This window comes from Streptopelia decaocto (assembly GCF_964273445.1).
Source record: "Streptopelia decaocto genome assembly, chromosome: 6".
NCBI lineage: Eukaryota > Metazoa > Chordata > Aves > Columbiformes > Columbidae > Streptopelia > Streptopelia decaocto.
The window spans coordinates 17,889,535-17,912,287 of NC_138660.1; the positions used below are offsets into that span (position 1 = coordinate 17,889,535).

At 39.3% G+C, this 22,753-nt stretch overlaps 1 protein-coding gene across 1 annotated transcript in view; it reads right to left on the reverse strand.

Annotated features, from left to right (window-relative positions):
- Positions 1-19,038, reverse strand: part of NYAP2 (neuronal tyrosine-phosphorylated phosphoinositide-3-kinase adaptor 2) — a gene marked incomplete at its 3' end in the record, with an annotated part of 127,261 nt that extends 108,223 nt beyond the window's left edge. Inside the window, exon 1 of the mRNA XM_082055677.1 lies at positions 18,827-19,038. Within this exon, the coding sequence (XP_081911803.1) occupies positions 18,827-19,032 (206 nt within the window). The 5' untranslated portion in view covers positions 19,033-19,038. The remainder of the gene's footprint in view (positions 1-18,826) is intronic.
- Between the last annotated feature and the right edge of the window lie 3,715 nt (positions 19,039-22,753).

Consider the following 22,753-nt stretch of genomic DNA (forward strand, 5'->3'; position numbering starts at 1 on the left):
AAAACTGACTACTTTTAAGATTAAGCTCAAATAGCTCCTGAAAGCTTCATCAGCTTATAAGAGACATTTGTTTGAAAGAATGCACAACTGGATCTCACGTTCCCCTTCTATGTTCAAATGAGTGGGCCCAGAGTGGGGTTCGAGTACATGCCGTAAAAGCCTTAGCCACCACAGGCTTGAAAATGCTCAGATTAGGATATGTTTCACTGTTTCTATGCACACAGACAGAGAAAAATGAAAAGGACTGGGAAAAATTATTTGCATCACTTTCAGCAGAAAGTATTGCAAAGAGACAAATGAGGACATAGCAGTGAAAGCAAAACAACTACAAAGCTTTAGGTGAGGCAATCGGAGAGTATGAATCATCTAAGGAACTTTGCCACTGCTTGTCAAACAAATTATTCATCAAATTACTTCTGCTGATATTTGACTGGTTCTAGCAAATATTCCAAGCCTTAAAAAACTATAGTGGTAAAACAGCAAGATTAAATATCTTTATATCCTCTGGTCTCAATCACAATGAAGAAAGTGAAAATTCTTCTAAACTGACAATATAACTGAGGAGGCAAAGAATAAATTTTGACCAAATCACCTGCAATTTGTTTTAGGTCAAACTGAAAATGATTCATGTTTTGACTTCATGGAGAAGGAGAGAAGAGCAGGCAGTTTATTTCTTTCTCAAGATATCATTTCATACTTACCTTTCTGAACAAGTTCCACTCACCTTAGCTATCCTAAGGCTATTGCAACCTTTTAAACCAAAAGCTCTGGCAAGTCTGCACCATACCGAGACTTGCATTCCCTTGTAAATTCTAACACTACATTACTTACAGTCAAATGTTCAGGCAATCCCGCTCATCCAGGAACCTTCTGTTAAAACTTCAACACCTGGGTCATATAGGTGGAGGCATTTACATTGGAATACAATGAAAAATTAAACCTGACTTGGCTGAATCTGAGCACTGTCTGCTCATGAATGCGGCTGTGGTTTGCAAAGCCAAGAAATGCCTAACTTCACAAACCAAAGGTGATTGTTAACACTGTAAAACCTTGCACTCACCAGAACTGCAACTCTCAACATACCACGAATTGATTACTTTGAAATCCACACCATTCAGAAAGACCAAATGAATCTGAAATGGAAAGAAAGTGGCACTGGCATTTTAGCACTCCACCAGGTGAGCACAAGAGGTATTTGCCTGCCCTCAGTGGGATTCTCTAGTGTTCTCATCATCAGGCAGCAGAGCAAAACAGAGCAGAATTTGAACAAGCTGTAACCTTCCGTGAGTACCAGTCTTTTACACAACAGGCAGATCTGAGTTTCTTTTACATAGTAGCTGAATTCTCTGATGTATTCAAAGGCCCATACACTGAAAGCCATCACATTAAACAAAGTCAAGATGGCTGTGCACAACCTGTGTATGAAAAGCACTGTAAGCAGAGTTATGTTCCAACCATAACAAAACCAGCAACTCCCGTAGCAGGTACTTAGTTAAAGTAGAAGCTGGAAGCCTCTGACAGACACCTGGACTTATTTGCAGCTTTTGTTCTAAACACAGTTAATGAGCATCCAAAGAAAGCTCCTGAAGTCCTGTCCTTATTTGTATAAATCTCATTCCTGTGGGGCTGCAGGCCCACACCAGGAGACAGAAGCTTTCTTCTGGAGCTACATGCAGGTGTTGGCTGCAACACTGAGAAGAAAAGCTCTGTCTGAGCACTGAGTTCATGCTCAGGTAGGAACTGAGCTGCAGAGCTGCCGTCCAAGGCACCTCCCCACACCTGCCGCTGCCTCCCAGGCTCTGCAGCCCCCTGGGCTCCCCCCGTCCTGCCTTCGGGAGCACGAGGCACCACGATGCTGTTTATACACAAACCAGCTACTGCATGAGCAGTAAAAGCCAAGTACTGAACAGCTGTTGGTTGCTCTGCCCAGTAAAACTTAATGTACTCAGAAGAATGACTGTCAGGTACAGTAAACACAAAGGCTTGAGCTCAGGAAAGCAGCTCTGCAGATCACATTGAATTTGAGCACCAGTCAGGTTCATGCAACTTTGTGAAACCAAACAGATACAACTCATTACCAAAAAAAGTCCAACATATTAAAGATCATGAGGTACACTGACAGCTTTTTCCACCAAAAGCAAAAGCATCTTATTCTGTCTTAATGCAAAACATCATGGTATAAATGAACATGAGGAAGGATTAAATATTTTTTTAAATGATTGAAAAAAGTAATGGCAATGTAATGTTTATTTTAACCAACTCAGAAGACTTAGTATATGCCATTTGAATATGGAATTGACCTTGCAGTAGGAGGTTTAGTGTGACTGTGTACAGCACCAGGGGACACACTAGAAGAAAACACCACTTAAATTATGTATTATTTCATGAACTAGACTACGGTAGTTAATGCATGTATCTGTAAACTAATTGCCAATGTACATGAAACAATTATTTACATTTCTTTAGTTAAAGAAAAATGTAAACAGCCATACATAATGAAAAAAAAAAAAGTGTCTTTTGCAAATAAGTATCAACTAAAATGGTTGGTCCTCATAATAAAATTATAAAAGGCAGGATTATCACCAATATCTCAAAATGGAAAACATGCAAGGGAAAGACCCTTTTGCATCAGTCATTCTAACGTATTCAGTATCAAGGGTATTCAGTTCCTTTTTTAGATTTTACTTATGTTATCTCCATGTTACTGCAAGATGAGGGTGGAGAGTTAGTGATTACAGACAGCAAAATTGGAAATAGTGCAGGAAAAGCTGCATGACAAAGGTACACATAGCATCACTTTATTCAGAGTGCCAGCAATGTCACCAGAGTGTTTATCCCGATATTTAACAAAGCACTTCATAATATGAGGTCTACTATAAATATGCAGTTCTGATGACCTTGCCATGAAAGAAAAAGACTGAAAAAAACTTTTCCTCCCCCTCATTTGCATGAAAGGGGCCAAAAAGGTTGAAAACAACCAACCCCCCTTTCTGCCTTTTGCCACTGCATTATATTTACTCTTAAAAACATCCCAAAATTATTCTGAAAAATGAAAATGAAGTTAGGAGATTAATATTGCTGTTCAAAGAGGGGCAAAGGGTTCAGATTTGATTCTTTTTCATCTTGACAATTGTGCATCCGGACAGGGAAACATATAGAGGAATATTATTTAAATGACAGATTTTTTTTTTTCCCCTGACTACATGTTCAGTGTGGCAGCAACCGCCTTCATGGAATGGTATCCCCTTACTCTTAGGGCTTTCTGCATTAGACACAACACATGGGTGGTGGTGTTGCAGTCTATAGATCACCCAGTGACACAGCTTTGCCCTCTGCCATTCACTGGCAGAGGCTCAGCCTCTTTTTCTCAAGGCAGCATGCCATTTGGTCTGTGTTACACATGGGCACCAACAGCAGATCACTGGGACCCCAAAGAGGAAAGAAGTGACCACCAGAAAGCCCTTGCTGTGCTCCTGTGGCCTAGGAGATAGCTTTCCAGAAGCGTCAGCAGGTGTTAGTTTTAATAGGACAAGTGGGACTTACTCCTTTGGCTACCCAATGCTGACTTGCACTCTTGGATTGCTACCAATGGAAGTTAAAAGGATGATAATCTGTGAAAGAGGCGAGTGTGCCGGCAGCTCTGTTGTTTCTGGTGCAGTCTTCAAAAGATTCATTTCATCAGCACTTAACCAACACTCCTTTTGCAGCCACGAGGATCAGAGAATGAGCTAGAGTGACACTGAGGGGCTGATATCATCTCCCTAAAACTCTGGCATGCTTCCCCAAAGAGGTTTCTAGGAGGTGAGGGGTTACCTGCACTTACAAATAAAAAGGGCTTGGCAGGTCCAGTGTTTCTGTGTCAATTTTTCTGGGGAGGCGACCTGCAGCTCAGCTATGCTGAAGCTTGGTGAAAACAGCTACTTTTGTCTGTCCTGATGAACTTCAGTGCATGGAAGGATTCACAGCTCTTGCTGGGGCACGGTGCAGAAGCCAAAGCCCACACTCCAGGACAGCTGTCTGCCCCAGCCTCCCCAGAGCAATGTCCCGCAAAACAGTAATGCACCTGTATGGACATACTATAGCACTACAATGTCAGAGCTACTGCTTAAATCCCAATTCAGACCTGAGTTTACTGTTAGGCTAGTCAGAAGTGCTTATTCCTTCAGTATTGTGGTGAGTTCTTCAATTTTACAGCTAGTTTTTCACATTAGCTAAAAAGGAATCTTTATTTCCATTAACGTAAAAGCAATGGAAGATTTTACCATCCTAAAAACAGAGGGAGAAACCTCTGCTTCTCTCTTTTTACTGCCTGTACTAATTTACCGATGCATGCTCTTAAAACCAAGAAAATGAATAGCTTAGGATGGCATAAATCCTATATTGTCTACATAATAGCCACAGTGACACAGAGAAATGTAAACCTCATTGCGACACAAACTTAGTTTGCACCCAAAATAAATCGCAGTACTTATCTCAAAGTGCAAGCACAACACAAAACATTTTAGAGAAAGAAACACAAAATGAGTCAAGGAATCATGCTGGTCAACCTTACATTAACATCAGCATACATCAATAATGGAATCATAATACAGGAACACTGAACGTTGCTACTGTTAAAGAATGTATCATTTTCAAGAAAGTCTTTTACTAGAAAAATCATATGTTTCTATGTATTTAATTTTTTTCACATCTTCTGTATTATCAGTTAAAATACATGCAACGTATGTAGATGTCAGGAATGATAAGGAAATGAAAATAACCAGTTTTATACATTTAGAAAAAAACCCATAACACAGGTCAAACTTGAGGCTCTCGGGTCATTTTCAAATGCCCTTCTTTAAACTGCATTTGACAACAAAATGCATTCAGCTTATTTTGTGCATAGCTTAGAATTCAGTAGAGTCCACAGCTCTCGCCCTTCCAAGTGTTTGGGAATGGTAAACAAATTGGCAAATAATTACATTCTGTCTCTTAGCAACCTTAACTGTCTTGCAGTGAAGTTATTGGCCTTTTTTTCCTGATGTATTCTGCTAATGACATTATTTCCACAAATTTTAGACCCAGTCTGACAAACCCCTTTTGTACAGAATCTCCTGGATTAGCCCACCATTAAATGACAGCAAAGATCAGCTAGTGAAAGCTGCCGTCTTGTTTATAATCTCTTGGGAAGACAGTTCACAATAAACATACACTGAGGACAAACAAATGAATAAGTATGAAGGCTAGTCAAAATATTTTGTCATGAGCCTAAATAGCCTTTTCCACTGCTATAACTGCAAACAAACACAATATAGAAACCTGTGGTTTAAATACCATCCTTTAGATAGCAAGATGCATGATTATTTAACAGAAGAAATGAAATGTGAAATTCTGGAATAGATGAGAGATTTTGGTCTGTTTTTCAGAAGAGATTTGAATTTGGTAATCTCTTTTGAAAATGCGATCTCACTTGCAGGCATGAAAAAAATCTAAAAAGCCAGTTCTTTGCACACAGAAGGGGAAATATTGCTGTCACTGCCCTGCTCCTGCAGGCCTGGAACTCCGCAGCAGCAGCAGCAGCCAGCTAGGAGAGCTTGTCAAAATCTTCACTACATTTCAGTGGAATGGGCAGGGCCTTTGTTCAGTGCATTCCTAGGAAAGAAATTATCTCTAAATTCTGTTTCACTCTTAAGAATATCAGAGCAGATATTAATAATGAAGTAGTTGAAAATGTTGAAAAATCAGTAGTCATAAAATACAATTAAAACGGTAACTTAAAATACCTCATTCCTGCCAAAAGACTCTTTTATTACACACCATCTTAAAATGTCTCCTTACTCAAATGCTGATTTTGCATTAGAATTCTTGTACAATCGCTGTCAGAGATGCACATATACACACTTCAGAAGAAAGCACCTTTCCTTTGTCCCTAATAACCAACACAATATTGCTTCTCCTTTTAATGGTAAATTCACGTACAAGTACCTCTCTAAATTAATTCCCAAAGCAGGTTATTGTTCCCCTATCATGGAACATCTCTGAAATGGTAACCAAACAAACTCATCTGAAACAGAATACAAGGAACCAGCAGTCTCTCACTGACTGCCTTTAATTATAAGTATTTGCACCTTGACTGATTACTTGGGAAATGAAGATGAAAATCTGGTGGACTGGAATCAAACATTGAAAATAGATTTTCCTTGAGTTTGAAAGCAACACGATAAGTCACAAAAATGATTAATTTCATCACATGTACTTGAGAGTTGGTCTTGCTATAATTCTTGATAAATTGCATCTCCGTAGCAGCCATAGGAGACTAAATAACTTTGTTTTACGGGGGGTAATTACTAATTATTTTCACAATGCTTTGTTGCTGCATTGTTCTTTTTTTCAGTCAGGCACTTGGTGAAGTATTTGGGCTCAAATGAAGTGCTTGCCACAAAAACCTCAGGTTCCAACTAGATGAGAAACTAAAAAACCATACCACTTCAGTCAGGCATCTGATAGAGGAAAGGCAAACAGAACAGGAAAGGGATTCCTTTCCAGCGTGTGCTGTTTTGGTAAAGGATCAGTTTTCCAGCAGCCCCTCTCTCAGTAGACAAGTGTGCATCTCCTTAAGAAGGGTGCCAGTGGGCAGCAGGGACAGCACCAGCAGCAGGGATGGCACCCCTGTCCTCTAGGGATGCTGAGATGCAGACAGATATACTGAGGGTGTGGACAGACATACTTGTTCAACCCCAGCCCCACCTCTTCTCTTTGCTCACCACCACTCATTCCCTGGAGGTGGCAGCCCCTCAGGTTTGCTAATCAAGTGCCACACGTAACTTCCCTTAAACAAGTAAAGTTAGTAAAAACTTGTGTCAGGTCACAATTTTACTGGGTAAGGAGTTAGAGTTCATTGTCCTCTTCATCAACAGGTCTGGGAGGAAGTGTGTTAAGGGGCAAAGGTGTTTCCAGGCAAATATTTTGGGAATACTTTGTCGATATTGGAAAGGACTAATGGGTTTTGATTGTTTCTTTTTTCCTTCTGTCCTCATTTATTCTCCTGAAATATAGTAAAAGGCCACAGGAGGTGAGTGCAGAAAATGTGTCTAAAAAAGCAGTATATTTTTCACCCAACTGCAAAGAGCCCCTTAACTTCTAATTAAAAATAAAATTAAAAAAAAAAAACAAACAACAATGAAAAAAACCCAACAACAACAACATAAAAAACCCAACCAAACAAAACCAACTAACCAAAAACCACTGCAACAAACAAAACCACTCCACTACTTTGTCTTCACACATAGTTGTTTTTTTTCCCCAAAATGAAAAAAAAAAAACAAAACCAGAATACCTATAAGAGTCTTGACAACCTTCATGCATTAAAAACAAAAAACAAACACCACCACCACAACAACAACCACCCACCAAAAAAACCTCTGCACAATTCAAGAGGGGAAGAAGGAACTCCGGCAACATGATGCTGATGAAAACACTATGATGCTCAAATACAGTTTCCCTTTAAAACGTTGCAGAGTCCGAGCAGCCACAAGGCACGGGGGTGTGCGCTGGGGCCGTGTGTGCTGGGGCTGTTCCTGCCTGTTTAATAAGCCATGAAGCTCTTTGGCTGAACTAGCACATGTGCCACGTGATACAGGGGTTGCCATGGCAAGTCCATATGCGGTTCTTCATCTGCTTCATCACAGACGTAGCTGAATTCAGATTAACAATGCAGGAATATGATTTCCTAGGAAAAAAAAAACCCTGTGCTTTACTTAGCCTAGCAGTTTGGATGTAAACCTGAAACAATTTATATGATCTGTTAAATGGTATTTGTAATATGCTGATAAAAACTCTTAATCTCAAAACAATAGCCACATAACACAAATGTTATCAGTTGAGACTTTGAAAGCAGCTGTATATTTGCCATATATTACAGTACATGAATTTCAGTATATACTTCCATTTAAATACACAGAAAATTATATTTCTGTTTCAACCCTCAAAACACAGATATAGCTGGTAGAGAGAGGAATGGAGGATGACCATTCCAGTGAAATAACAAAAACCACATCAAATCAACTTTAAAATTCAGTCATCGCTTTTTTTTTATGTGGTAACCGACAGACTGACAGTCAACACCAGAGATTCCTGTGAAAGATGTTCCTGACACTGAAGTAGAAACATCTGATCAGTTTTAACATCTGGTGCCAAAATTAAGCAGCTTGTTAATACAACAGGCTGATGAAGACTGTGTGGGCTGCTGTTCCTAACTCGGTAACAGGATATGGCTGGAGCTACTTGTAACCCAAAGCCAGGTTTAAAGAGGTGATTCTGTACCTGGAGGGGTGGCCATAAGACTGTTTTACTTGACTGAGGTCAGTTCTAGCTAGGCACACTGTTCCTGCACTTTTAGGAACCTCACTGTGGAGGATCTACCATGAAATGTCCAAAGACCCTTCACATACCTTCAGCATTTAACATATGTTCAGGTGATTTTCACATATGCTGCTACTCCAAGACAAAAGATATCAAAGTCCTGAGATAATTTCTGATACTAAGGAACAACCAACCTTCAAGCAAAACATTACAGAGAGCCTAAGCATAAACAGTGAGTACCCAAGCCTCTGAGCAATTACATAAAAGCAAGCAGACCTCAATGCAATGGGAATTTTTAATAAAATTTAGCCCTTTGTCTCCATACTTTTCATAGAAGTGCTTGAATGAGATAAATTGCATTGAAAGGACAATAGATTCTCTCAGTGTTTCTTTCCAGCAAGAAAACCCAGTGATAATTAAGCTTGAGTTAAAAGCCGAACAGATTCCCTCCACACCTATGCTGATTACCAACCACACTTCATGGGGCTGGTCTCAAAACCTACAGCACCATTCCTGCTGCAATTATGGCCACCATGAGGCACGTGAAAATGCAGAGCTCTCCTGGCATGTGAATAACAAGGTGCTCCTTTTGTTCTTTCCCTTTCTTAGAAAAGACTGTGTTGGGGCTTCATGGGTTTATTTCAGATCCTTTTCTTTTTTTAACGTTATGCTTCTTACTCCACTTAGATTCTTCACGTTCCCATCCACATCTCACTTCCACAGTGTATCACAGGTTTTTCCTCCAATAGCAGTAAGAGGGAAAATTTCCATTGTAAATCACTTGCTGATTTGAAAGAATCGAACACTAAAACACAAAGCAATGCTCCAGGATTTCTTCTCCATTAGTGGGCTGCATTTAGCATTGATTGTAATTATTTTTAATTGAATGTCCATAAAATTGAAGACCTGCATCACTACTGATCCAACCAAGATGTTTCTCCATAACAAAATTGCATAACAGATTATATGGATTTTTACTGAAACTACCTTGTGTCTCTCTGCTTATGGAAGAATATAAAATCCTAACCACTAAAACATTTGATACAGTTTCAAATAACTGATTTTTTTTTTGTGTGCTACTGGGTTTTGTTTATTACAAAATTGCTGACATCTCTCTCAGGTTCTTCTCATTACCAAAAATCAGAAAAAGGAGATCACTAGTCAGAGCTCCTACTACTGTGATTTTGGTGTGAGCAGACTACTTTTTAAATTAGCCTCTCTTTTTTTCACTTACTCAGACTTGCACATTGTGGAGGGCTGCAGGATTGTCTCATGTCAGAGTTACAAAGCTGAGCATAAGATAAATAACTTCTCACATTTCCCAATACCCCTCTCTCAGCCCTGAGCTTTCTGCAGGCAGCAGGAACTTGCTTCTCCATAACTGCATGCAGAGAAGCAAAACAAACTTTATGTTTAATTATAGAAGATTATTCTCTAGATGGGCTACGTTTTTAAACAATCTCTTTCGCAACACTAAAGGACTCAGCGGTTTCCTTTTGTCTTTAAAGATTCAATTAAAAGTATGTTCCAGAAATTAAATTACAGCATGAAATTAGCTAAGGGTATGAAATACTGCATTTGCCCTAGCATTCAGGGAAAGGCTGTACAAAGCAATTCAGTTAATGGCTCCTAACATGTGATCTCAACTTAATAACTAAAGTGCCCTCGGCTAGCAGGGGATCTACTGGTGAGATACGCCCTCTATAATCCACCAAAAGGAGAAATGGATTAAACTCAGGTAAATCTTATTAATTTATGGTAAGCCCTGCAGTTACTCTCATTTTTGATATTTCAAAAATGTTACAATTTTGTCAAGTAACACGCTTGTTGGCAGGAATATTTCTGTGGGTTTTAGCTGGCTGTGGTCCTCTCAATCTTGACACATTCCAGAAGCATCTGCCGGAGTCTACTGGAAGCGTTCATTTCTCTCTAGCTTTCAGAGAGTACTGCTGCATGTAATTAATCACAGCCACTGGCTATACACTTCAGTTTATTCTTTGCTGTACTCATATAGGAAAGGAAATGAGCAGTCCTCTAACTCTTCAGCTGCCCCTTTAGTCACCTGTTGGGTGCAATTTCAGCTCATGCTGTGAGCTTTGTGCTGCGTTTGTACACTGGGTTAGTGTTTCAGAGGAATCTAATTTCCATTTGGGGTCCTTGGGTACTGTGCAATTAAAAAAAATAAAATAAAATAAAATAAAAATTAAACTTATGACTGCTTCTGTAGGACCAAACCAGCTCGCTGTGCTCACGGGCAGGCTCCCAGCAGCTCATGTGTGGAGCTGCAGCATTCGCCCGCAGCAGCAACTGGCACCGCCAGCGCACGGCCGAGTGTGGCTGCCCCAGAGCTGAGGAGTGACCCCCAGCTCCTCCACGGCCTCTCTGCGCAGGAGATGGGGTTGGCTCTGTACTGTTGATAAAGGCTCTATGCTGAGGACACACGACACACTGCGTGCATTTTTCCGTTGATTTTTTTTTTAATATATTTTTAAACTGACTTCACTTAGGATTATAAGTCAAAATAGAGTGGAAAGCCAGGAGGAAGAATAAAAGGAGAATCTAACTATAAAACCTTCAGCTAGTAATGTCTCTGCAACCCACTTCTTCTCTAATCTGTCCTTACTCCCATTTTAATCTAATCACATAAAAATCTAATCAGTCCATATGCACATTCCTATTTTCATACAATTTTTAAGCCACTGATCTAGCATAATGTGGCAAGAAGAAGCCCGTCACCAGATGCTTCTGTCACAGAGGTGCTCTGTACTGACATTCTTTGCTCTCAGGGGCACACCCAGCAACTGATTCTCTTCTTTAGACTAAGAAAACAAACATCCTGATCAAGTTATCAACCACCATACTATGTATGTGCTTTCCCATGGAAGAAAATGAATGAATAAACAAAAGCATACATAGCCTGTCAGAAGGGTGCTGAGGAGGAGAACATGCACAGGCAACAAATGCCAGCTGGGTGGGGCATGAAGTAATCTTTATTATTAATGGCAGCAAAATACAGCTGTGATTGATGGCCCTGGAAAGAGCAATGCACTGGGTTGTTTTTCTTCAACTTTATGAACAGGTATTGTTAAACAATGGATTTTCCTAAAGCCACAGAAATATTCACTCACATTACTCTATTACATAGATCTTCAGTTTTGCTGGGTTCTCAGGCTGGTGCTGTGTGTTCCCAGTGTGTATTACTGACAGTTTTGGCAGAAATTCCTAAGTGCATGTGGCTGAACCTGCATGTGTGCACATCTAAGAGCATGGCTAGCTGCAATTTTTCTACTTATTGGTCATGACACTACTTTCTGCATGTCTTCTGTACAGGTATCTGTCCTTCAGGTTGTAATAGGAGTTCTTAATTCAGCTCACAGGCAATTACGACATTTGTCAGGTGTCAGTGAACTTCAGCATGGAGTACTTTTGGGTTACTGGAAGCCTTGAACCAGAACAGATTGATGCTTCAATTTTGCCAGCAGTCCTGAGCTAGACTTTAATGTTATGTGGCATATTAATGGTGCTGTTTAACTGTATATATTTCTCCATTAATGAAGTCCAGCCTAGATTAGTTATAAAGACCCTACCTGGGTATGCTTCAAAACAGTCTTCCTTCTTTTTTAATCCAGTCTTCACAGTAACAGTTTTTTATGTTTCTGCTCTAGACTATGCAATTTCATAATATACTGCAAGACATTTTCCAAGCAAATGCAAACTTCTCACTAGAAACAGCAGCACCACCAGAACCCTAGAGGGCTGTGCACATCTACTTCCCCAGCACCTCTGTCTTGTTAAGGGGGGCTTTATGGTTAGAGGTACTGCTGGTTAATTTTAACTACCAAATTAAAATTATGGTCCCCACCCTATACTTAAAGAGTAAGAAAGATAATGAGAAGAAAACTAGAAATAAAAATGGGATGGGAAGGAATGACTGAAAACTGGAGATCCATATGCCCTCAGCACCTTCCAGCAACGGTGTGCCAAGGAGCATCTGCCAGGGGTACAGCACATCACCCCCAGAATGACTCAGTCTGGCAAGGAGGCACCAGCCTGTGTGTGAACACCCGCCCAAATGGAACTGGAGCAAGGCCAGTTCCCTCCTTTACACAGGTGACCAGATCGCCTGCAAATACTGATAGCACGGAGACACTTGGACTGGATTTTTACATGAAGAAAAGGGGTCTGTAAATCCTTTAAAAGTCCTATGGGCTCTCTACGACCTCACACTTCTAATTATGCTTTTAAATATAGCAAATGAATGCTGAGCAAAAACGTACCCAGCTACACAGTGGGCCAGTATATGTCTGAACAATTTGTGGAATGAAGAAGGGGAAGAGATCATGTAACTTTCCCAAAAAAGAGTAAAAGTTGTAGGCAGGAGTCCTAAAAATCTTAGAAAATTTATTGAAAATACCACCAAGATTTAGATACCAAATTGATAACGATTTCTGCTTTATTTCCTTGGTACTTGGGATTAACAAGCAGGCTACTGGCTTCTATGATAAATTTTAATTGACATTTGTTACATGCCTGTCCTAAAATAAAACTTCTCAGAATAACAGCAACAGCAATATAATATAGTTTGCATTGTGTCTGTTGTTTATTTTGTGTGGCAATAATACAGGCCACCATATGGATATGAGCATTTGGAAGGGAGGATTTGTTGGCTAGATCATCACATCTGTTTACTTATAAATGCAACAGAAATACATTTGGAGGTCACTGACTGCACAACCATTTTACTTACTCTTGATGAAAAAAAAGCTATCAAACTATCAATGCTATTCTTACTATATCAACGCAACTTCAAAAAAGACCCTACATTATTTTCATGAGAAAAAGGTTTCAAAATCATACTAAACACTTCATCAGCCACTTCCACATAAAGGTAGCATCACAGCAATAATTTAATCTAGCATGAAATGAGTATGCAACATGTCCAGGAAGAAAATAAAGAAAAGAACCGGTGCCACAGTTAAGCTTCCTCGTAACACATATCCTTTGATTAAAGGAGCACATACCACTGACCGCATATCAAAAAATTACAGTACTAAGTGAACTCAGATTTGAATTAAAGACAAAACAACCACCAAACACAAAAAGCCCCACAAAACCCCTCACACCAACAAACCAAACCAATAACAATAGGTTCAGAAGCTTATAATTTATAACATCTAAACAATGTGCTTGCAGGTATTTCAGCTGAGCCCCTCACCATGATCTGAAATATTTATTGCAATTATTTCACTTTTTTCTTGAGGTCTGGCTGTAAGCATATGGTAATCTAGCAAGCATAAGTATTCCTGCAGATTTAGAAATCTGTAGTTCACTACGCAAAATTTCAACTACAGACAAACATTCAGAAAAAGAAGAAAGAGTACTTTAAGGATTCTTTTACCTAAAGTATTTTTCTGATTTGAAGACACAGCAAGTTCAAAATGAAATTCTTTTCCTTAGATTATTATTGATTCTGGTAGAAATCTTTTGCTAGAAACACCTCAGCATGTCCATATACTTTAAGATTACACACTTTTTCCTCAGCTGAACGGAGCTTTTGGCAGTGAATAATCCCATACATAGAAATATTTTTATATTTGCTTGCTGTCACCGACGCTTGATAACATTTAACTTTTAGCTGAAGGACACATAACTTATGCCTTGTTCCTGAAGGAACCTAAGGACAGGAACTACAGAAAACCACAGACAGATAAGACCTAAATTCAATTACTTTCACAACCTTAAAAAAAAAAATAGAGCAAGAGAAAAAAATATAATCTTACTTTTGCCGATGGGTTAGTCTTCAATATTTGATTTGCCAAAGGAAGGAGAGGTTAGGATGACAGCTGTTCATCACAATTTCTTCTTTATTACAAGAGCTTAACTCTGCCACTGGCTGGCTGGCCCATTTCTGCTGGCTTTAGCACAGAACTGTGCTCCTGAAAGCTCCTCCTCTTGACAGCATCTGTCTGGGTACTTCCCTCCACAAGCAGAAACAAGGCTTTCCACAGAGGGATTTAGGTGCTGGGAGTGAGCTACAACTAAGGGAAACCATTAGGAGTAGAAATAAATATTTTGATGGCTGAGACCAGGATTTGGCAGGTAGAAATTCATGCCCACTAACACCATCAGCTTTACACCAGAGCAGTCAGAGTGTCACAAAACAACAACTTCCCCAACAGAAACAATAGCTTGAATGATGCCTAACAACTAGAAGCCAAAAGTCTGAAAGCATATATATCCAACTCCAGCCACTCCCTATGATTAATGCAGCATGTCTCAGCATTCAGAAGAGGAGGAGGGTTCATTATTTGTTTCTTACCAAGATTTTATATTTATACAGTTAAAAAAAGCACTGATGAAGCATCCCCACAAGACTATGCATAACAGATATAAAGTATCTAAATATATTGATTTCAATTATGGATGAATCAGAAAACAACTGCTCATTCTAACAGATGCCCTATGTAAATTCAAAATACTCACCTTTTTCCTGGCACCCCTAACCGCTGAAGCAGATCTACCTTCTGTTCCCAGAAACACTGCTTGCAGAAGATATTTTATCATGGCAAATGTACATCTCAGTACTGCAACTTTATTGCCAGTGAAAATGATACTGCTTCATAACTTCATTTACAATTTATAAGCTCTGTGGGCAATATGCCAGTGTGTTTTCTTGGTCTGGACACAGCCACCTGAGCAGACAGTGATCAAGTAGGGAGATCACACAAATAAAAGATGGAAGAAAAAAGGTCTAAAAATTAGGTACAAAATATATATACGAACATATTTATTGTGACTTACTCTCAGCTACAGATCAGCACATTAACCTTATTTTCTCTGCACGATCGCTAAATACCATACTAAAATTAGGTCAGAAATTCAGATCAGCTGACTCAGCCCAGCAAGAACAGACAAAGACTAGTTGCCTTTTTTTTTTCCTCAATCCAATATGATGTGTCGTACCCCCTGCAATGTACAATAGATCTATACCTTTTTTCCCCACAATTAACCTATATGAACCACACACGATGAGACAGCAATCACACTGAAGGTACATCAATGCCACTGAAAAAAATGCAACACAATGTATCCTTAGGAAGGCAAAATGTACAATCAAACAGCTTTTTTTTTTTAGGTCATTTTTCACATCTTGTTTCCAAACTGCTCAGACTAATGGATTTCAATAAACTTTTAAGTCATTCAGCATAGTTATTAGATGATTTAGGTAAATAACAGCTGCTTCCGAATAGTATTATGTGTGAATAACACCACTTTATTAGATAATAAATTACTCATTACTATGTTGTTAACATACATGATCAGCCTTTTTCTAAAAGAGACCATCTGAACATGAAAATTGAATAGCTTCTCAAAAATTCATCAACCAGACTATTAGGCAATTTTCAGGAGGTGCCAAAGACTTAGAGATGCTTTATTATGATTCCCACAAGCACAAGGAGTGTTTGCTTGAACCCCCTCTCCTGCTTAAAATCTACCTGCAGTTAATGGCAGGGGATTGCTCCCTTGTTGCTAGGGAGATTGTTTTCAGCTGTTGGTAGTCTCCAGACTGGCAGCACTGTTATCACTGCACATGTGCACCACTTGCTATCTAGGCCAGGCTATCAGGAATTAGAGATAATATAAATACCCACCAAAATAAGGTAAAGACATAAGGAAAGCAGTACAGAACAAAGAAGAACTCAATAATCCTACTTTACGTTTCCTGACTGCTGTGTTTCAACACACAACATGGTCATGGATGAATTTCTGGAGGTTACCACAGGGAGCAGACTCTATTACAATCACCCTAAGTGACTTCAGACATCATGCTTCCTTTACTCAAATCAGATGTTCTCCCTCAGTCTGCCATTGCTTTTAGTTTTCCTAGTCAAAGGTTGATCACAAATATCTCCTTTTCCCTCTCCACATTTACTCAGGAAAAAGAAAAAGACCCACTGCATTTTCCAGGATGTTCTAAGGTGTTTTTCCTACTTTGTTTCCTCAGATGGATATCATTGACCACCTCAATGTTACTGAGACAAGCCAAGTGGGGAGGGGGTAGAGGGGACCGCTGCAAACATGGCTTCCCACAGAAGAGCACTATATTCAAGAACTGTTGATGCCTCCAATCCACATACATATACATCCTGTCCTTTGATAAAGCCACTACATTGCTGGTAATCTTCCTTGTGTCTTCTGACTCTGCACCTGGGGAGAAGAGCTCTGTTCTCAGTTTAGCATGAGCAAGAATTTCATGGTTTGGCTCAGCCCTAAACCCTCTGCACTTATCCAGAGCTCTTCATCAAATCACTTTGCCCAGATCAATAAATAAAACCACATAAACCAACCACAGAGCAGGAAATACTGTTACCACCATTCGAGTTAGGTAGAGAAGGTTGGCTAGTAGACTGTAAAGAATCAGGTAGGTCCACAACTTACTCTCTCATGCCTCAAGAAACTTATTAATAACAAAACCTGTTCTGACACTCAGTGACCTTTGTGATCACTTTACAGGATAGCCAGAGCACAGCCTAATTAGCTGTCAATTCTGAAACCCATGTTCTAAATACATCTCTATACATTGACAGTTTAACATAGGTTATCATCAAAAGAAGAAGTTGCCACAAGGACAAGGGAATTAATTTTTCCAACCAATTCTAAATTAATGAAATAATGAAGTTTCAGTAAATTCAAAATATTTGCAAATTTGTTTAGTTCTTTCCCTCAGTTGGGAAGACCCAGCAATGTAAGTACTCTTCATCTCTCTACTCTAAACAGCAATTTATTGACTAATGCTGTTATATGTGCTCACTTTGCAGATGAGAGGGATTCAAATCCTTCCTCTGCCTAATGTAACTAAAAAATAACTTCCCTCTCTATCATATTATGACATATTTTGAGGTGAGTCTCCCTCCCCTTTCCTCTTGGAAATTTTGCAGTTTATGTAGCTATTCAGTAATCAAAAGAGAGAAATGAACACTAAAAGACAGTAAGAATGAAACCAGATGTGTATTTAGCATAAATCAAAACAAACAAAAAAACACCCTCCTGCATTAATTTGCTGCAAGGAAAAACATTTTCTCTCATGAAGGGGCGCATAGTATAGCTCCTGCTATAAGCAGCCTATGCCTTTGACTCTGATAGTTTGAATCCCACTAAAGAGCACCTAAAAGTTGAGTTGACAAGATTCTAGTCCAGGAGGTACCAAAATACACTTTGCATGGGCTCTCATTATCTACCTTAACTTCACATGCTTATCCCCCCAACCAAATGACTGACAGTCCAGAAATATAAACAGTGACAGTCCTGGAATGTAAAGCAGCCATAATTTTGCCTTACGTTGCTGCTTCTTTCTCCACTGTCAAACTGTGTGCACTGCTTTTTTTTCCATTTTAACATTCCATCAAAATTACCAGACTACTGAGGCGTTGCTGGAACATTCACAGCACAGCATGTCTGTTATACCTGGATGTACAGTACCCAAGACACAGCATAACATCTAATAATTTAAACTGAAATGCAGAAGATTCATGCTGGGGGAAAAAAAAAAAAAAATAATAATAATAAATCAAAGGACCTCCTATCAGTTTGTGCTCAAGCCCTCCATTTGCATATAAAAGTTTAGCATTTGGATGGATGATTTACCTGTATTACACAATTTGTCCCTCTCTTTGAGAAAATGCAATTTTTTTAATATGTAAATGTGTATATAATAAATACTTGTCTCTCCCATTCAACCTTCTTTTCTTCTCAAAGCGGGTGCAGAAATTTCATTGCTATCCATTGGCACAAGAGGCCAGGTCATGTGAGTGCTCCTCTCATTAACTGTCAATTAAAATCAATGGAATTGTTCAAGAAGAGCCATTATGGGGTTCTGCCCATCAGGGGGTTTGATGCATTTTCCTTTAAATGATTACAATATTTTTACTGACTTCAGAGCATGCAGAATGGTGAGAAAATAACAAATATCAGGCTTCTTTTTGTAAAACCTTAGGCAGCAATTAGAGAGCCTTGAAAATTTATCAGATTTAAAACATCAACTGAAAGAGAGTCTATTTTGACCTGTAAGGCTGTTCCTGTATTGTAAGAGCCCCCACAAAAACCTATATTCACACAGAGCACACGTTGTCCATTTAAAAGCACTGAGTGGATAAGGACTTATTTACCACTAGATCAATATCTCCTATTCCAAACACCTAAACTTTTTGTTATGAATCACACCTGCTGACGATGCCACATGAGCCTAAACAAAGTACATTTGGATGGGAATACTCTCTTCCATTGCAGGAGGCAGAACCATTCAGTATTGTGCCTACACCATGTAAACACATGCAATTAGCAGCCTCACATGGGCCAATGGTCTGTATTGCTTTCACCAGCAAGCTGCTTAGAATTCAACTGGTCTAACACATTTACTGTATTGGAACTGAGCCCCTCACCGCTCATTCACTTTGCCAGACCACTTATATTTTATAAAAATATTTACCGTTTTATTGCTTCTTCTTGTTTTCGGCGTTTTTCACTCTTTTCTTTCAAGTAAGCCAGGTTTGTTTCATTCCTCATGCGATCATTCTCTCGAGCAATGTCTGATGCATTCTGTATAACCAAGCCATCATAGGCCTTCATCCCCATATCTTCAATATACTGGAGAAAAGCGCCCAAAGTGACCTCCTCCTGATTAGAACTCATCATCTTGCAGGAGATAATGAACAAAGGAAAGCAACGTTTCCTGCAGGTTGAAAAACACATAATACCTCATTCAGTAGGAAAACAGCTTATGGTTTATGACAGCAAGATTTTGTCAATTGTAATTAACATCTCAGTAAAAGACAAATTTTTAGACTTTCTCCTATCTAAAGGATAACAAGCAAAGCAATACAGAACACAGAACATTACTCAAGACAAGAGGAGATAAAAACCAAAAGTCTGTTCTTCCAAGTGATGCAGTTCCATCCAGTTATATATCGTTCAAATCCCAAAAATGTTTTCTCTCACCCCTTCTGTTTTCCTAACACCCTTCAGTTGCAATGACTCTGACCTCCCCGAATCTCAGTCTGAACTGGACTGACAAGGCTTCCATCCCAGGACAACAGGTCCTTTTCACAGTTTAGATAAAGTTTCAGCAGAGCAGATCACCAGACAAAGTTACTATTCTGCACGATATTCCAAAGTTCAGGTAATAAAAAAAAAGTTCCATTTTTTGGAACAAAAAAGTTCTAAATTTTCTTCAGGTTCAAAATCTGGAAAGAAATATTGTGAAGTAGTCTCCTATATTTCTTAGTAATGTAGAGATGAGCCCATAAGCCCTGGTCATCTGTTGCCTGACAGCTCATTAGCCTGAAGCTCCAAGAATGAACAAGAAACCCCAGCTGAACTGGGACCTTCAGGACTCTTAAGCCCTTGAGTTCTCCAAGTTCCCATATTTCTTCCACAGGTGTGACAGACACTTGGGTTTGCAGCACCTCCAGCTAATGCAGCAATGGAGCACAGACATACTTGGATGTCCAGATCACTCCTGGCTCCATGGCAGATGGCCTAAAAGTTCTCAGAAAGGCTCTGGTGTCTAGACACATCACTAAATACTAGAGGTGACCAAAGGCAAGATATAATTTCAAGAAACATACTGGCTATCTAGATTCTATACAACTGGATTAACTACTTATTAAAAAAGTAAAATAGAACTTTGATAAAACAGAATTGTGCCATTATATTATTTTAAATACTGATTACTGTAAGGTCCTGGGACATTACTATATTGAGCATTATTATCCTCACCCAGCCCTGTGAGGGGGGGTCCTCATCTTACAAACAAGGACTTGATGCAGAATGACTGAGACACCGGCAGACCTGGCAGCTGAACTCAGCTCTCCAAGGCATGTTGGCTGCTTCGCTGCTAGAACATCCCTCCCTTCCCTGAAGAAGGGTGGTGTGACTTCTCGGAACTAGCCTGAGAATGATGCCAGCGCTGCAACTAGAAGTGATCTTATTGAATAGATGACGAGTATCCTGTCTGCAAACAGATTTTAGAGGCAGAGCCCCTGGTAATCAGCAACAAGATCTTTCTTTCATTTCTTAATATACTGCCATATTCTTTATGTTTATTATCCTGCTGGACAAGCAAAATTCCTATCAGAGTAAGTACTGATTAAAAAAAACAAATCTTATAGATTCTAGCAATCCACTCTGGGCCTTCAGGCACAGCCCTAAACATGTGGGCAAAATGCCTTTACATCCATGCAGCAAGCAATCTACAAGGGATGAAAAGAGAGAAATATTTTTATATTTTTCCACCCTTTTTTTTTTTTTTTGCTTTGATCACTTGAAGCTGCAATGGCAACAAGCAGCTGGTTTCAGGCAGCTAATATTTTAAAAGCGCATCAATATTTTTTCCCCTTGTTTTCTGTGTCTCTATAGCAAAACTATTTCTGTACAGTGGTAACCTGGCTATTAAAATAATGAAGATTCAGAGGATGCAAAGGGTCAGTTCCTATCACCTCTTCCACCTCCCAAGACAAACTTGTCTATCAGCTAAGCCCGAACATGAACATAAGGCTGATGTTCAGGGTCACTAAACTGATCTTAAAGTATTTTCAGGTGGGGGTATAGGTATCTCCTACTAGTTCCTGCAAGGTAAAACCAGGGCAGGAGGTCTTAGTGCAGCCCAACATGCACGCATGCAATTTCACACAGCTTTCACATTGGAAGTGGCTGGAACTCTACTGGGCTGGAATATGCACTGAGTCATCTTATATATGCACTGTAAGTGGCACAGTGTCTGTAAAGGAGTCAATCGGAAAGCTGACAAAGAGCTAAACAGGTTCTATCAATGTTATTTATGCTTTAGGAGGCAACATTTTAGACCTGGGGTGTCAAACTCATTTTCACCAGAGGCCACATCAGCCTCGTGGTTGCCTTCAAAGGGCCAAATGTCATTTTAGGACTGTATAAACGTAACTACTTCTAGGTTTGACACCCCTGTTTTAGACCATAGACCCTTCCTGGGAGTCTCTGTGTGAAGCATGAAGGCTACCCAATTACAAGTAGTACTAGCAGCACAGACAACTCTAACTCCACTGTCTTCAAACTCCTCAAACAGTATCTGCTTCTTGATGGTTAAAATCTGGGCCATTTCCCCAGTGGATGGCTATTTCACTATATTTTCTATTTCAGACTTCCAGTAAAGCCTACATTATGCATATGTTGAATTAAATTCGGATAACTCCATACAACAGAGAAACCCCATAGCAATCTGATTTTACTCCTGAAATACAAATAATACAAAATTTTATACTGAAGATATCTTTAGCAGGCTTTAAATAAATGAAGTTCTGATCCATTTCTCCCCCTCAAGATATATAGAACTTGATCTGCTTCACATTATCTTTTATGACAACAATACTGCGTTGTTTTCCTTATTGTTACCCTTTCTTTTTGGAAGTCAAAAATCAGCTGATGCTTAAGGATAGACTGAATCTCCTTTTATTATGGAATTTATTTTTCATATGAGATGATAAAGTCATTTCAATTGGGAAAAGACTAAAATAAAAAAGCCTTTATTCTGCTGCCCACACTGACCAGATGCTTTATATATTGGTTTATCACTGATGTTGTCTATTACTAAACTCATGCAGAACGACAAAAAATTGCACAATATTTAATAAATAGATAAAGATACACTCTTTGTCCTAAAAAAAATCCAATTCTGCAACAGTACTGAGCAACTGTAGGTACTGAACTCCTCCTGTGACTGTTGACGCTTGCATGCTCGTTGACACCGAATTCCATTTGGAATACTCCTGGAGGTACCATTGGGGAACTTCCAGATATTTCAAAACCTTGAATCAGCTCTTATGGCACTAACTTTAAAAGGTATCTAGACAAGTAAGGAAGCATCTTCTGGATCAAACCCCATGTATCTTCTGCATGCATGGTATTTTACAGCCTAATTGCATTTACAAATATTGGACAGTTGTGCATGGTACGCTTAAACAGGGAATAAAAATGCAAACAGCTGGGGCAAAAAGCCTAATTACTGTAAACATTTTTACAGTATTAGTATTCCTTGTACAGCACATTAGGACCAATTTTATTTACAGATATTAATGCTGCTTCAGAGATACTATGTTACTGTAATAAATGTGCTCTGTAACCGCAATGGGCTGCAACCAGTACAAGTGGCCCATTGAGCCCCATGCATTGCTTGTTACTCTCCTTGAAAAATGTGCGGACAGCACTGATCAACTTCTGAGCAAAGGTTCTGCTGACTGGTAAACCCAGGCAGTGAGGAATTCTGAACCATCTGCCAGGGCAGATACAGGTACAAGCAAATGTTCTATTTGAGTACATTTATATTTGATTAAAAATACACAAATGCAAGTTGTTAAATAAGTAATGTAAGCTGTAGGTGGGGCAC